Here is a 16,715-nt window from a genome sequence, read left to right as displayed (position 1 = left end):
TCAGCAGACGAGAGCTGTCTCCTCGACTGTGCCAATCTATTATACAGTATAATCTGGGGGCTCTATGCACAAAAGAACGATCAGAAAAAGATGACAGGTTAATGGCTCCAGGCTCGTCAAGATGCAAGGAATCATCTTCATTACGTAACATCACACCAGGGTGTGTCGATGGGAGATTTAACAATTCAGCAGGATACTTCGGTTCACCAAACTTAAGAACATTGACTGTAATATGAAGCAGTTTAAACTCAATTCCAGCCTTTACTGGTAACCAGTGCAGCTCAATTAGGAACTAGGTAGTCAAGGTTCTTGGAAGGAGATCAAAGATAAACCATGCTGCCCTGTTCAACACAGACTGAACTTTTGTTAGTTCATTCATTCATTCATTGCCAGACGCCATGTATCCCAGACGGGGTGGCCAAGGGCTTAGAGTTAATTGTTTTACAGGGAGGGGCACTAATCCTCCACCAACCCCACTTGACGTAGGGATGCCAACAGCATCTGGTGTTCCCAGGCGGTCACCCATCCAAGTACTAACCAGACCCAACGTTGCTTAACTTCGCTGATCGAACGGGAAGCGGTAGTACTGTATATTATTTGGAAGACCAATCCACAGTTAACTGCAATAATCGACAATAGTCAAGACCACTACATGGTCCAGTGTTAAGAGGCAATGTCTATTCAGGAATTTTCTCGCAGAGTACAGATTTCTGATATGCAAGTTACACCCTCTGACAACTTGATTAATATGTTCTTTGTAATTTAACTCTGAATTAAAATAAACACTAATGTTTAGCCAGGGCATTATCAGTGCTGTCATCCCTTCTGTTTCCTCTGACAATGTTGATCTTAGTTTTACCATCATTCAGCTTAAGTTTCCTCCTTGCCATCTAAATCTTAATATCAGACATCAGATATTCAAGCTTAGTTTTGGTATCGTTAATATCTGACATCTTAACATAAAGCTGAGCGTCGTCAGCATAAAAATGATAGGACACGTCGTGAGTATCAAGTAAAGACGATAAGCTACTTGTGTAGACTGTAAAAGGAACTGAACCAAAAACTGATCCTCAAGGGACTCTGAACACAAGGGGAGCTGAATCAGTGCTAGCGTAATCAACAACCACTCTCTGAGATCTGTCCAACAGATACGATTTAAGGAGCAAGAAAGCATTATCACGAACATCTTAAATATACAGATCATCCAACAATAGTTCATGATCTACTGTATCAAAAGCTGCAGACAGATCCAACAGAACTGGGAGAGAGGACATCCCACTACAGGTGTTTGCCACCAAGTCACTATGAATCCTTGTTAATGCAGTTTCAGTTGAATGATATTTTCTATATGCTGACTGAACAACAGGAACAATGCTGTTATGTTCCAGTAGTGGTTAGAGTAGAGCAAGTACTGCCCACTCAATAATCATGGATAAGAAAGACAGGTTAGAGATGGGACAATAATTTTTCACGCTCTTGACAACAAGGCCAGGTTTCTTGATTAGGGACTACAAAGCACATTTCTCAGGATGCACAAACTTACTTTCCAAGAAGCATGTATTTATTATACTGCAGATAATGTCCGCTGCGTGCTCGTACACATCAGGCAGTTGTGACAAGTTACACAGATCGAGTGGGCAAAATGTTTTGTTAATTTCTCTGATGTAACAATCGACTTTATTTGCATCCAGTGGATGAAATGATGAAAGCAAATGACCCCCTGTGCACCATGATTGGAAGTCGACTGAGTACACTTCACTATCATATGCGAGACATCTTAGTTGTAAAAAATGAAGCAAAATCAGAACCCAACCGGGCATCAGATACAGAAGTTGGCTTAACATTTACATTCCTCCGACCAACCAAAGTGTTTACAACTGCAGACAGTTTTTTTTATCACCACCACATGAATCAACTTTATTTTGATAATACATTGCCTTTTGGGCTTTTACAGTGTGAACAACTGCTCTTCTCACAAACACATAACGCAAACGAGTTAATTCGGTCCACTGCAAATGCCACCCACGTTCTGCCTTTCTATGTTACCTACACAAAGAATTAATGGATGGGCCATACCACGGAGAATTTTCGCATACAATGATTGTTTTTACTTGGGGGAAGCAGCCTAGGTATATAGACAGATATAGATTCCTTTCTCATATCCTTTGACTAACGCAAGAAAGCCTTGGTTTAATCACGCTTGTTCTAATGCTGTCCGCAACAAGGAGAGGGCCTACAAAAGGTACCGGAGCCAACCCACCCCTGAATCACATCATCTTTACGTTTCTGCCCGGAATTGTGCTAAGTCTGTTCTTCGCTCTACTAAAAATAATTTCATCCATACTAAATGCTCTCAACTCTCCAACTCGAATTCTTCCCGCTCCTTCTGGCACCTTGCCAAAAATCTTTCTAACAACTTTACCTCATCATCCTTCCCTCCTCTTTTCTACTCTGATGGTTCTGTAGCTATTTCTTCTACTGATAAAGCAGATCTCTTCGCACAGACTTTCTCCTCCAATTCCACCTTAGACGATTCCGGTGCTGTTCCTCCATCCCTTCTCCCCTCTGACTTCCTCATGGCTGACATTAAAATTTCTTCAGTTGATGTATTTTCTGCCATCACTGGCCTCAGTACTAACAAGGCATATGGGCCTGATGGGGTCCCTCCTGTTGTTCTCAAGAACTGTGCTTCTGTGCTTACACCCTGCCTAGGCAAACTCTTTCGCCTTTGTCTGTCAACTTGTACCTTTCCTTCTTGCTGGAAATTTGCTCTCATTCAGCCAGTCCCAAAGAAGGGTGACCACTCCCAACCCTTCAACTATCGTCCAATTGCTTTAACGTCCTGTATTTCAAAAGTTTTCGAGTCAATTCTTAATAGAAAAATTTTAAGGCATCTTTCCTATCACAACCTTCTTTCCGATCGTCAGTATGGGTTCCGTCAGGGACGCTCCACTGGCGATCTTCTCACCTACCTTTCAGACTCCTGGTCATCCTCCTTTCGGGACTTCGGCGAAAGCTTTGCCATTGCACTTGACATCTCAAAGGCTTTCGATCGAGTCTGGCATAAATCTTTAATTTCCAAACTGCCCTCCTACGGTTTCTATCCTTCTATCTGTGCCTTCATCGCTAGCTTCCTTTCTGGTCGTTCTATAGCCACTGTTGTAGACGGCCATCGTTCTTCTCCTAGATCTATCAACAGTGGTGTTCCTCAGGGCTCTGTCCTGTCACCAACTCTCTTCCTTTTATTCATCAATGATCTTCTAAGCTGTACATCTAACCCTATCCACTCATACGCTGATGACTCCACCCTTCACCTTTCCATTCGGTTCCCGCAACGCCCATCTCAACAGTTACTTCAAGAAACAAGGGATGAGGCTATGGCACACCTAATGTCTGACTTGGCTCGTATCTCTGACTGGGGTAAAAATAATATGGTTGTCTTTAATGCATCTAAGACTCAGTTCTTACACCTATCAACCCGACAAAATCTTCCACAGGTATACCCATTAATGTTTAATAATATTCAGCTTAATCCTGCATCATCCATGAACATGTTTGGGGTTTCATTTACTCGGGACTTATCTTGGAAAGATCATATTACATCTCTTGTAAAATCTGCTTCCAAAAGATTGGGTGTGCTAAGCCGACTCCGCTCTTTCTTTACCCCTGCACAATTGTTGTCTCTATACAGGGGTTTTATCCGCCCCTGTGTGGAGTACAACTCTCATGTGTGGGGAGGCTCCCCACACACAGCTCTTCTCAATAGGGTGGAGTCAAAGGCTTTTCGTCTCATTAACTCTCCTCCTCTTACTGATTCCCTTCAACCTCTGTCTCTTCGCCGCACTGTTGCATCTTTATCTCTTTTCTATCGCTACTTTAATGGTCACTGCTCCTCTGAACTGTCTGCTTGCATTCCTCCACCTCTACGACATGCGCGTAGCACCCGTCTGGCAGCAAACTCTCATCCCTTTTCTGTCCAACTCTCTAATGTAAGAGTTAACCGTTACTTCCAGTCTTTCATTTATGCAACAGGTCAGCTCTGGAACTGTCTCCCTCTATCTGTATTTCCTGCTGCCTATGATCCCCAGTCTTTCAAACGCAGTGTGTCCAGGCATCTCAAAATGATCGGATCTTGAATTTGGCTCTCTATTGTATTTTGTTTTTCTCTTGGAGGGAACTGTTACTGCGGGCTCATCGCCTTTGATTCCTTCTTCCTCGCATAAAAAAAAAAAAAAAAAAAAAAAAGATAGATAGAACAATAATGGTCAAAAACTGACCAAAGCTCATCGTTATATATATCAAACAAATCATCAGAAAAAAGATTTGAAGAATCAATGTACTTTAAACACTGATCAATTTCAAGACACATCAAATGGCGGTCAACATTCCTGTAATTTATGAACCTGATGACCTTTTTATAGGAAGGGGATCTCAGAACATCAAAACTAAAAGTAATCAGAGCATGGTCAGGGATGAAGGGGTCAATTGAGTCAAACTCCACATCAGAAATGCACCTGCAACCTGCAGGAACAAGATCAAGTCAAGGACATGTCCCAAGACATGAGTTGGATTACTCACATGATTGAAAAAATTATTCTGGGTGATCAACCCAAGGAATTCTGAAGAAAATGGTTTTGACTGCGGACTGTCAGCTCAATAACTGAAATCACCGCAAACAAAGAAGTCCTCCAGAATCAAGAGAAAACACTTCAAGAAACTGCCCAAACTCCTCCATAAAACCTCAATCTGTGCCCAGATGACCTGGTCGATAGACAATTGCAATTCTAATGGTATTCTGATGGAAATTTATTAATACTTCCACAAATTCAAATGATGATGGGGTCAGGCCTGAGTCTATGAGAAATGTTTGCATGTACTGCCGGGTAGATGAGCGTTACACCTCTTCCCAGACAGCACCAGGCATGGGAGTACTTATGACAGAATGTGTCTTACGCAAAGTGCTACGAATAATAATATCAGACTCATACAACCATGTTTCAGTCAAGCACAGAATGTGAAGCTCGTGCTGATATAGAGCTTCATTAACATGGTCCATCTTATTACAGATGGAACAAATATTTAAAAGACCCATCCTTAACTGATTCAAAAGGGATATAGTCCATTTTTTGAATGGCCAAAATTGGTGTTTTCAGTTAATCTATTCCTATGAGAAATCAAAATTGGACAGTCTCTACTAGATGCAAAATGGGAAATCAACTGTGAATTATTGTTAGCATCTAGATGTCTCAAGGAAGAGCAGCTGATGCATTTGGGAGAATTTCTGTTACTACAATCCTTAGATTTATGGGTTCCAGCACAAAAACACATTTAGCTTCATTATTTTTTGTAGAACACCTCTCAGATGTATGACCAAAACCCTGACAGTCATGACACAGTGTAACCCAGAATCTGTCAAAAGCACGGCATCTTGTAAGGTCCACATACATATAGCTGCCCTGTTCTACAAAGAAGGACCTCACCTCTGGCGACATCTTCAAGACAGCAGTTTTAGTGTCATTCCTTGTTCTTGTGAAGAGAAGGCTGAGGGTACAACCTCGATCAACAGTCATCTTAATTTCAATGTTTCTACTCAGAATGTTTAAGATGATGTCAGAGTCACCCAAGGAAGAGGAAAGGCCAGTCACAGTCATTTTTGGCAGCATTTTCTTTGGCTCTGATATGCAAAATGTGCCATCAGAGCCAATATGATCATTCAGTACCTCAACTGCTTCACCTTTGACCTTGGCTGATGGAAACTTCATTACTAGTCCATCAGCCTCAGTCTTATGGTAGCTATCAACCAGTAACTAGTCAAGTACACCCCAGATGTCTTCTGGTCCCATTTGATTCATAAGAGCTTTTTTGTTTTACGATCTGTACCTGTTGACTACGAATGGCTTTTTTCTGGCCATGAGCACTGATCTCAACCACGCCCCTAGGCAGATCCTTCCCTTCCCCCACAAGAGACCCCAGAACAGAATCCACAAATAACTTGGCCTGGTCTTTGGTGACAGCCATGGGTGATGAGGCCTTAGTCTCTAGTGCCACCAGTCTGTTTGAAACATCTTTGATAGCCTCAAAAATTGGCCCAACAACTTCATCATCCAGCTCCTTCTTTGTGACTCTACTTCCTCCACCAGCCAAGACCAAAGCTGCTGGTTCAACACATTACCTACACAGACAGCAAAAGCCCAGCTGGTGGCTCTTCTTCATATATGGATAATCATTAGCATCCATATTTTTAATGCCAAATGAACTCCATCACTGCAGAAGGTGCACTTCGGTGCTTGTGCACTTTTTGCTACAGACTTACTGTAGCGAGGGCACTCATGTTGTTTGCACATGGTTGGCAAAAAAGAAAAAACAAAACAAAACAAACAACAACAACAACAACAATGGTAAAAAGTATATACAATGCTACCTGGGGGATAAACCCAGGTAGTGGCACCCCAGTCTATGTCACCCTAATTTAGGGGAAAAAAAAAGAAAAAAAAAAGAAAAAAAAAAAAAGAAATTAAAAACCAACGGTGTCTGCAAGGTCGCCATTAGGTGACCAAGGCCGACACATGCACGCATGTTGGAGCCTTTAAAAACTAAACGAAAACACACATTAGAATATGCAATATAATCCTAATAAAAAAAATAATAAATCCAATATGTACAGTAACCCTCCCAATTTTGACAGTGTTCTGCGGTCTTTCGGCTCTTTTTAGACATCAAAACACATACTGGAATGTGCAGTATAATCCTACACACTAATAAAACAATGCAAGAAAATATATATATATATAGTAATACAGTATATATATATATATATATATATATATATATATATATATATATGCTCAGCACCCTTCCAAATTTAGGCAGTGTTCTGCAGTCTTTTGGCTGTTTTTGACATAAAAACACACATTACAATATGCCCTATAACCGTGTGTGTGTTTTGATGTCTAAATATGGCAGACTGACCTGAAAACAGTGCCAAAATTAGGAGTACTGTACATGCACCAGTGTATAGGTAGGGTATTTTTGGTTTTCAGAGTTTTCTTTGCATTGTTTTCTTGGTGTTGAAAATTATTTTGGATATTCCTATGTATGTTTTGATGTCTAAATATGGTAGAATGACCAGAAAACTCTTCCAAAATTACGAGGGGTGCTGTAAATACAGTAGTGTATAGGTAGGGTGTTTTTTGGTTTTCAGTGTTTTATTTTCTGCAAAGTTTTCTTGGTTTAAAATTATTTTGGATATTTCTATGTGTGTTTTGATGTACAGGTAGGGTGTTTTTTGGTTTTCAGTGTTTTTTTCTGCAAGGTTTTCTTGGTTTAAAATTATTTTGGATGTTCTTATGTGTGTTCTGATGTCTAAATATGGAAGAACCAAAAAACACTTCCAAAATTAAGAGGGATTCTGTACGTACAGTAGTGTATAGGTAGGGTGTTTTTTGGCTTTCATTGTTCTTTTTCTGCAAAGTTTTCTTGGTTTAAAATTATTTTGGATATTTCTATGTGTGTTCTGATGTCTAAATATGGCAGAATGACTGGAAAACACTGCTAAAATTATGAGGGGTACTGTACAAACAGTTGTGTATAGGTAGGATGTTTTTTGGTTTTCAGTGTTGTTTTTTGTGTGGTTTTCTTGGTTAAAAATTATTTTTGATATTCCTATGTGTGTTCTGATGTCTAAATATGCCTGAATGATCAGAGAACACTGCCAAAGTAAGCAGAAGTACTGTACTGTGCAAATAGGTTAGGTATAGGTTGGAAATTTGGTACAGGTAAGGTCTACATATCGTAGGGGGATACTGTTCATTATCCGGACATTGCCACTACCCAGACATGCCTTTGGCTCTATTACATCAGGCAACCGATGGACTACTGCATTAGCTGCGCATGGAAAGACAGGCCCGTGAGCCACCCAATGGACTTTCTTATTCTGTGGGCTGGCCGGCCGATGAAGCTGGAAAATTCATGTCCAGTTATGGACAAACAAATCCAGATACAGACCTAATACAGCCAAGGCCTAATGTCTGTATACGGAGCACGACCGGATACGGAGCACCCAGATATTTGAGGGATTACTGTGTATATATAAATATATATATATATATATATATACTAAAAACATCATTTTCAAAGGTTGTACAGGTGACAACAATACTGTATCCCCTTTACAAATCTCAACCCCCAAGTCTCTAAAATGTGCTTAACTAAAGCTGTCCCCATGAACAGTATTTGGTGATTCCAAGCTATGAAATCAATGGCGGCTTCACATTTTCCTTACTGGTCACATTTTATTTAATCTGTATCAAGAAATTACATTTACTGATAACAGAATAACAGTCATTTGTCTTAAACACCCAATAACCTGCAAACTGCAATTAATGGAAATTCAGCCATGCCTCTAGTGTGCAAAAAAAAAAATCATTAATAAATTAATACAACAGAATTGGTGAGAGTTCAAATACCTGGATACAGTGATAGAAAGAAGAGGAAAATGTGCAAAAGAAGTTGAAAGTAGAATGGCACAAGGAAGAAAAGTACCTGGTGCAATGAAGGCCTTGATAAGAAACAGAGGCTTGAGTGTTGCAGCTGAACGAGGCTTACATGAAGGAGTGTTAGTGCCAACTTTAACATATGGATGTGAGACTACGGTGTGGCATGTAAATGAAAAGTCAAGAGTAACAGCAGTGGAGATGGGACTGCTGAGGAATGTATGTGGAGTACAGAGGGTGGATAGGATACAAAATAATGATTCGTGAAAGATGCGGAGTAAGGAAGTCGGTGGACACCAGAATTGAAGAGAGTGTACTGAGATGGTATGGTCATGTGGAGAGAATGGATAACAATAGAGTGGTGAAGAAGGTGTATCTGAGCGAATTCGAAGGAGGGAGGAGGCGAGGTAGGCCAAGGAAAAGGTGGAGAGATATGGTGGATGAATGTGTGAGGAAGAGAGGTTTGGAAGTCAGTAAGGCTAGGGAACTGACAGGAGATCGAGCTGGCTGGATGAATTTTGTGAGGAGAAGTGCATGATCAGGGATTTCTGGCACCCCTTTTTAACGTGGCAGCATCTGGATTGACTCTGTCGGATACGATTATGTGAAGCAACAGAACGTGGTGAATGTTTTTGGCGTATCCGATAGAGCCAGGATTCCTGGGGCTTGAATGATGATTGAATGGAAGTGTGACCCATTGGATTGGGCAATTTTGGGCTGTCTGGACATTGCTACTCCTCACCATGCCCTTGGGTGGGAAAGGAGGTCCGGAAGATCATATATATATATATACCACATCCACAGCACTACTTACTTGTGAACTCTGTGACTGAGAAGGCAGATGAGGTTGAGGTTTGTGCCACCTGGTTGCAGCACTGGATATACATATTGTCCCATGGAAAGCCAAACTTGAAACGCATGTTGCAGCCCATCCCCATGCTGCCACTCACCAGTCCCAGCTTGCACCCCTGACAGCAGTCCTAAAAGAAGGATCGCATATGTTATAACCTTGATTACCCCTGTATAGGAATTAAACATTAACCAGACTATCTATCTATCTATCTATAGCTCCACCCCCTCATCAGGCAAAGGGTGGCAGCAGACAAAACGCCTCCAAGTCGCTTTGTCACCCACCATTTGACTGCCCTCCCCCCAACTCATTCCCCCCTCCCTTATATACCTCTCAACTGCATCCCTCCACCTCATCCTCAATGTTCCTCTCCCTCCACTTCACCCACATACACCCTCTTAGTCAGTCTTTCATTCTCCATTCTCTCCACATGTCCAAACCACCTCGGTGTATTTCTCCTAATCTTCTCAACCACATCCACATCCACCCCACAACGTTCCTTCAATTCTTCATTCGTCAACCTGTCCCTCCACATCACTCCACATGCTCCTCTCAAGTAACTCATTTCCACTGCTCTCAGTCTTGACTTATGCCCTTCTAGTAATGTCCTGACTTATTCCCCTCTAGTAATGTCCATGTCTCATTCCCATACGTCAGGGGAGGGATCACAATACTATCATGCAGTGACTTCTTAACTTCCATATTCACCTCCCTATTTCTCATCACTGCTTTCAGTGAACCAACAACTTTCCTTCCCTGCTGTACCCTTTCATGCACTTCCTCTCCAAAAGTTCCATCCTTACTCATCACACTACCCAAGTACTTGAATGCACTCATATTCTCCATATCCTCACCATCCAACCTCACTGTGCATTCTGAGACTTCATTCCTCTCAAACACCATAACTTTACTCTTGTTTACATTCACTTTCAGATTCCTCCTCCTACACACTATCCCAAATTCATTCACCAAACCTTGCAACTCCCATACCCAAGTACTTGAATGCACTCATATTCTCCATATCCTCACCATCCAACCTCACTGTGCATTCTGAGACTTCATTCCTCTCAAACACCATAACTTTACTCTTGTTTACATTCATTTTCAGATTCCTCCTCCTACACACTATCCCAAATTCATTCATCAAACCTTGCAACTCCCATTCATCTTCATTCAACAATACTGTATAATCAGCAAACAGCAACACCAGAATCTTCCACATCTCACCCTCATTCATTAGAGACACCCCCACATCCACTGCCCTACCTTGCACCTCCTTTACAACCCCATCCATGTATATATTAAACAGCCATGGAGACATCACACATCCCTATTTAAGTCCCACATTTAGATCAAAGAACTCACTCAGCTCACCATCTACTTGCACCGTAGCCCTAGCTCCTTCATACATACTCTTCACAGCACTCAACAATTTCCCCTCCACTCCATATATTCTTAATATCTTCCACATACCTTGCCTATCTATTCTGTCATAAGCTTTCTCCAAGTCCATCATGGCAGCATACATTTTCTTTCCCTTCTCTAGATACTTCTCCACTAAACATCTTAGAACAAATATCTGATCTACACACCCTTTTCCCTCCCTAAATCCCCCTTGTTCTTCTCCAACTAGCTCCTCTGTTATATGCCTAACCCTGTCAATAAGAATTCTACCATATATTTTTCCAGTCACACTATGAAGGCAAATACCCCTATGGTTACCACATACTTCTCTCTTCCCTTTTCCTTTATATAAAGGAACAATTATACCAGATTTCCAGTCCTCTGGAACCCTTCCCTCTTCCCAAGCCAAGCTACACAACTTCCATATCCACTCCACAACTATCTCACCCCCATACTTCAACATTTCACCACACACTCCATCAATTCCTGAGGCCTTTCCCATCTTGATCTTCTTCATTGCTTCCACTACTTCCACCCTACTGATCTCTTACTCCCTCCTCTCATCTCTTCTTCTCCCAGCCATTCCCCAACCACCTATTCTCACACTGCTCTCACTCTCTACATTCAACAAATCATCAGAGTGCTCCTTCCATCTCCTCAATTTCTCTCTCTTCTCCACCAACAATCTATTATTCCCATCTTTCACTCCCCTACTATTTACCCTTTCACACTGTCTTACTTTCTTTACCTCCTTCCAAAACAGTTTCTTACTCTCCCTCCATTTTACACTCAGGTTCCTCCCAAACTCTTCATTCACTTTCTTCTTACTCTCCTTCACCAATTTCTTCACCCTCCCTTCTTCTGCTTACATATACCTCTCTCTTCTCTCTCTCATCTTTTCCCCTACCTCTACTTGCTAGCCATTCATTATATGCCTTTTTCTTTTGTTCCACAGCTCGTTTCACCTCATCATTCCATCATGCTGTCCCTTGCAAACCCCTGCATCTCCTCCTCACTCCACAAACCACCTCATACGCTGCACCTATCTCTTCTGTGATTATCTTACATACATCTTCCACCCCTTCCATTTGCTCTAACTCATACCTTCCTGATCTTTCTTTCACCATGCTCTTATACTCTGCCATTTTCTCACTGTCTTGCAACTTCACTCATCTCACAGGGGCTGTTTCCTCCTGTCTTCCCCTTCGTCTCTTCACCCATTTTTGTTGCAGCCTTACCTTGGCTATCACTAAGTGATGGTCCAAGATCCCATTCCCCCACCCTCTCCACACTCTTGCATCCAACACTTGTCTTCTCATTCACTCATCCACAAACACGTAATCTATCATTGCCTTTCATTCAACAAGTTCACTGTTCATCCTCCTCATGACTCTCCATGTATACCGGTGGATCATCTTATGCCGAAAGAAGGTGTTGGCTATTGTCAACCCCGTACCAGCACAGATGTCCACCAAAGTACTACCATTCCCATCTACTTCAGCTGGCACACCCCACTGACCAACCACTCCATCCACTTGTACATTCCCAACTTTGCCAATCATGTCTCCAATCAAAAACACTCTCATGCTCCTCTCAAACTTGTCCATACATGCTTCTACACTTGCCCAAAACTCATACTTCACTCTCACCACTCGGTCCACTGTCATACAATTGCCCAAGTTTGTATACCTATTTTCATCCTCACTCATATTATCCTTGCACCCATTGTTCCATACTCTCTTATATTCACCTTCCATTTCTTGCTTATCATCAGACATACTCCCTCTCTTGCCCTCTCATTCTCATTAACTCCCACACATATTCCTAAACCGTATTCCCATTCTCTCACCCTTTCACCTTTCCATTTAGTTTCAGTCAATCCACATACATCCATTCTTGCATCCTCAAGCACCTGAACAATCTTTCTCTCTTTAATCATTCACTCCTCTCACATTCCATGCCCCCACCCTCAGGAAGTCCTTTGTCCATTCCTTAGTCATCAACGTATGGTCCGTCCTGGTCCAAGGCTGGGATTATTTCTTTAATTCAGAAAGCTATCTATCTATAGCCAGAAGCCATAATGCTATAAGGGGTGGCCGTTTGTCTCTGAGTTAGCTGTTTTGAGGTATTCCCGCACCGAATTCAATCTAAGCACGTATTCTTCAACGTCCTCTCAGCAATCATTATATGGGATGCAGTACTATATGAGTCAATCAAAATTAAAATCAACAAGCTGAATATGACTTAAAGGTGCACATGTCTGTACTGTACAGAATGGTGGCAACTGACCTGAGTTAAAAAAAAAAAAAATCAGTATGGCTGAAATCTGGATTGGCATAGTGCAAAACACAAGGTACAGTAAATCCATAAAATGTACAGAAGCTGGCATGATTATCAAATTTACAGAAACAGGAGTTAGTGTCTCATGGGAAAAAACAGAGGCAGAAATGGTCCATAACATCATCCTTCATTAACACTGCCTTAAACCATCCCAACAATATTTTCTAACAGAATAAGTAATAATAATACTGCACTGCGATAAAAGCCAAAGCATTCCCCCTCAAATACATATTGCCTGCCATCACTAAAAAATTAGATTAGTAATCCTCTGGCAATTGGACGCACATCATTCCAGCTTCACCGAAATCGAAAAGTCGTATGATTTTGCTATTTACTCCGACCAAGTTAAATATCACATCAGCATTCAGAAGCCTGAAGTCAGGGGTGTTATGCTGAAAGTAGATGAGTATAACAGGCCTTTGAAGAATATCTAATAGTTGCCCTTTAAATAGCCATTCTCTTCATTGAGGGTATGGTAGTAAATGGTCAATGATGGAGAGCTAAATAAAGAATGTATTTTTTCTTGCAAAATCCTCTGGCAATTGGAGGAATATCATCACAGCTTTGCCAGAAATATTAACAAACAAGCCATATATGCAGGGATACTGTCCACAAAATTTGGATACAATTTGCTCACTTGATTTTGAGATAATCTGGTAATGGCCCCACACACACACACACACACACACACACACACACACACACACAGATGCAGGCGATTACATTATCGCCTCACTAGGTGGACGATAATAATGGTGCTGCAAATCAATATGTGGTGCACTTGAGAATTAAGTACATACAAAAATGAAGTATAAACTCATCTATAAATAATGGACAACAATCTCACATGTTCATCATGTAATGGAGTCTATAAAAGCCCACACTGTTTAGAGGCAAAGAGGGGATCCTCTCTTTGGCTCAATGGTAACATGCACGCGTATGAAGCGCGAGGGCCTGAGATTGAATCACGGCCAAGATCGGTGATTAATTTGCTAAGTTACATATCGGTTATTACACTGGTTGGCAGCGGTGCAGGATGTGAGGCAAAGGCTTGGAGAGCAATGATGTTGCTGTTTAGCTAACAGCGTCCTAGTCCTTACATCCCAGGGATGAGCTATTCAGTGTGGTCCGCAGCATTCCCAATGGTGGCCTCTAATGCTGCACTACCATGTGTTTGAAACTGACCAAATTAATCACCAAGAGGAGAAAAGAGTGATGTAATGGGGTCTATAAAAGCCCGCATTGCTTAGAGGCAAAGAGAGGATTCTCTCTTTGGCTCAGTGGTAATGTGTGTACGTACCAAGCACAAGGACCTGAGATCAAATCCCACCCAATATTAACACTTCTCACTTTCTGCACCCAGTTATCATCCCCCATCCTCTCCACATGCCCACACCATCTCAATCTACCTCTCCTCATCATAACACCAATACACTCCAGTCCCCTCCTACCTCTCAGCTCTTCCATCATAAACCTTGCCCCCTCAGGCCTCACACTCAGGGACACACTGCACATTCACATTGTCATTTCTGCACATTTGAGCCTGTGAATATCCTCTTCCCTTCCTATCCAGATCTCACTACCATACAGCATTACACTCCTAAAACATGCTGCATACAAAGATCCCTTAGCACGGAGGAAGAGCCCCTCTCAATGTCAGGAGAGGCAACAGCTCCATGAACTTCTACCAACCACTCCTCACTCTAGCTACAGAGATAGGTCCAGCCCCACCTCCAGCACATAACACGTGTCCCAAAAACAAAACTCTATCACACACTCAAGATGCTCACCAGCAAGTGCAAGCCCTTCACGCCTGACAATCTCCACTTGCTCTCCCAGACACACTGCAGGCATGAAATCAGCATTACCGGTATCTCGCAGTCTACTTCTAATACCACTGTATCTCTTAAGCATCCATTTATCACAGACACTGCACAAGATGGAACTACTTCCAAAGCCCTTGTGGCAAACAGCACATGGCCACTCTCCCTCTTCTTTGACAGCACCGCCACCAACCCTGGATACCATCACTTTTGTTTTAACTGCATTTACTCTTATGCCCTTGTGCCACATACATATATATACAGGTGTACCTCGATATACGATACCCCTAGATGTGATACCCGGGCTTAATCTATCTATCTATCTACTGTATTGCCAGACGCCATAATCCCATAAGGCGTGGCTGTTTGACTTTGAGTTATTTGTTTAACAGGGAGGGGCACTAACCCTCCACCAACCCACTTGTTGACACGTAGGGAGCACGTATGATTTGGTTATATGGTTACCACCCAGCGTTGTAAATGGTTTCTTGGCTTACAGGAAACCATTTGGCTTGTCATTCAATGTAAAGCCACCTGTAAAGGAAAGAAATGCAATAAGAAGTGACAGGAAAGATGGAAGAAATAGGAAGAGAGGAGGGCAGGCACAAAAAAAGAATGAGAAAGGCTAAGGAAGAAGTAGGAAGCACTACATGAAGTGAGTGGATGATGGTCGCCACCACCTACCACTTAATGATGGGGGTAAAAATACCACCATAACCCGCCTAACGATGACCAAACCCCAGTTTAACGATGGGTTTTGATTTTTTTTTTACTGATTTTGATTATATTTTAGACTAAAATTGTGTGCTTACGTTCATTCATAAACTGCTTTTAGACTTACATTAATGTGTTTTAGCCATAGGTGGGGCGAACATTGTCATTTTCAGGTACAGTTAACTAAGCTTGATTTTTTCCAGACTTATATTTGACGATTTTCAGATTTTATGTGTTGGTTTTAGTGAGTTATTTACAGGTGTTAGGCTTAGGTTAGCTTCTTTTACAGCTGTTAGGCCATTTAGATTGGCTTTAAACTTGTTTTGGTGCTCATTTGGGTGAGTTTTGCACTTGGTTGGGGGGGAAATCCAAGGCTGAAAACCGCATCCCGTTACTTTACATGTTAAATCTACCCCGATATACGAGACCCCACCTAATGATAGGTTTTTACCAAATTAACTGCACTGCTAAACCGGGGTATCCCTATATATATATGTATTTATGTATATATATATATATATAATATATATATATCTATATCTATCTATCTATCTATATATATATATATATATATATATCTATATCTATATCTATATATATATATATATATATATATATATATCTATCTATTGCCAGACGCCTCAATCCCGTTTGGGGTGGCCACAAACAAATCGCCTCCAAGTCGCCCTGTCCCCCGCCATTTCACTCCCCTGCTCCCAACTCACACCCCCCTCTCTCATATTCCTCTCCACCCCATCTCTCCATCTCATCCTCGGCCTCCCCCTCCCTCTTTCCCCCTCCACCTCACTCACATACACTCTCTTCGTCAGTCTTTGACCCTCCATCCTCTCCACATGGCCAAACCATGTACGTGGCCCCCCCACCACACAACATGTCCATCGTCATGTGTCGTCACGTTGATGTGCAGAAATTTCCGGGCATTCTACTGCGCAACTTGGGGTACAAGGCGGCGGGCGAGTCATAACATTATATACATATGCATACATACATACATACACACACACACACACACACACACACACACACACACACACACACACACACACACACACACTTTATATATTACAGGGA

General features: G+C 41.8%; 1 protein-coding gene across 1 annotated transcript in view; it reads right to left on the bottom strand.

Moving 5' to 3' along the window:
- Window positions 1-16,715, bottom strand: part of LOC145413007 (uncharacterized) — a 468,549-nt gene that overhangs the window by 412,464 nt on the left and 39,370 nt on the right. The window contains exons 3-4 of the mRNA XM_080282828.1: window positions 9,353-9,472; window positions 4,918-4,948 (exon numbers count right to left, since the gene is read on the bottom strand). Coding sequence (XP_080138954.1) covers window positions 4,918-4,948; window positions 9,353-9,472 — 151 coding nt within the window. The remainder of the gene's footprint in view (window positions 1-4,917; window positions 4,949-9,352; window positions 9,473-16,715) is intronic.

This window comes from Coenobita brevimanus, chromosome 94 (genome assembly GCF_032717465.1).
Source record: "Coenobita brevimanus isolate Jiangsu-jjx chromosome 94, ASM3271746v2, whole genome shotgun sequence".
Lineage (NCBI taxonomy): Eukaryota > Metazoa > Arthropoda > Malacostraca > Decapoda > Coenobitidae > Coenobita > Coenobita brevimanus.
The sequence above is the reverse complement of the archived record's forward strand: the minus strand, read 5'-3'. Positions and strand labels throughout refer to the sequence as shown.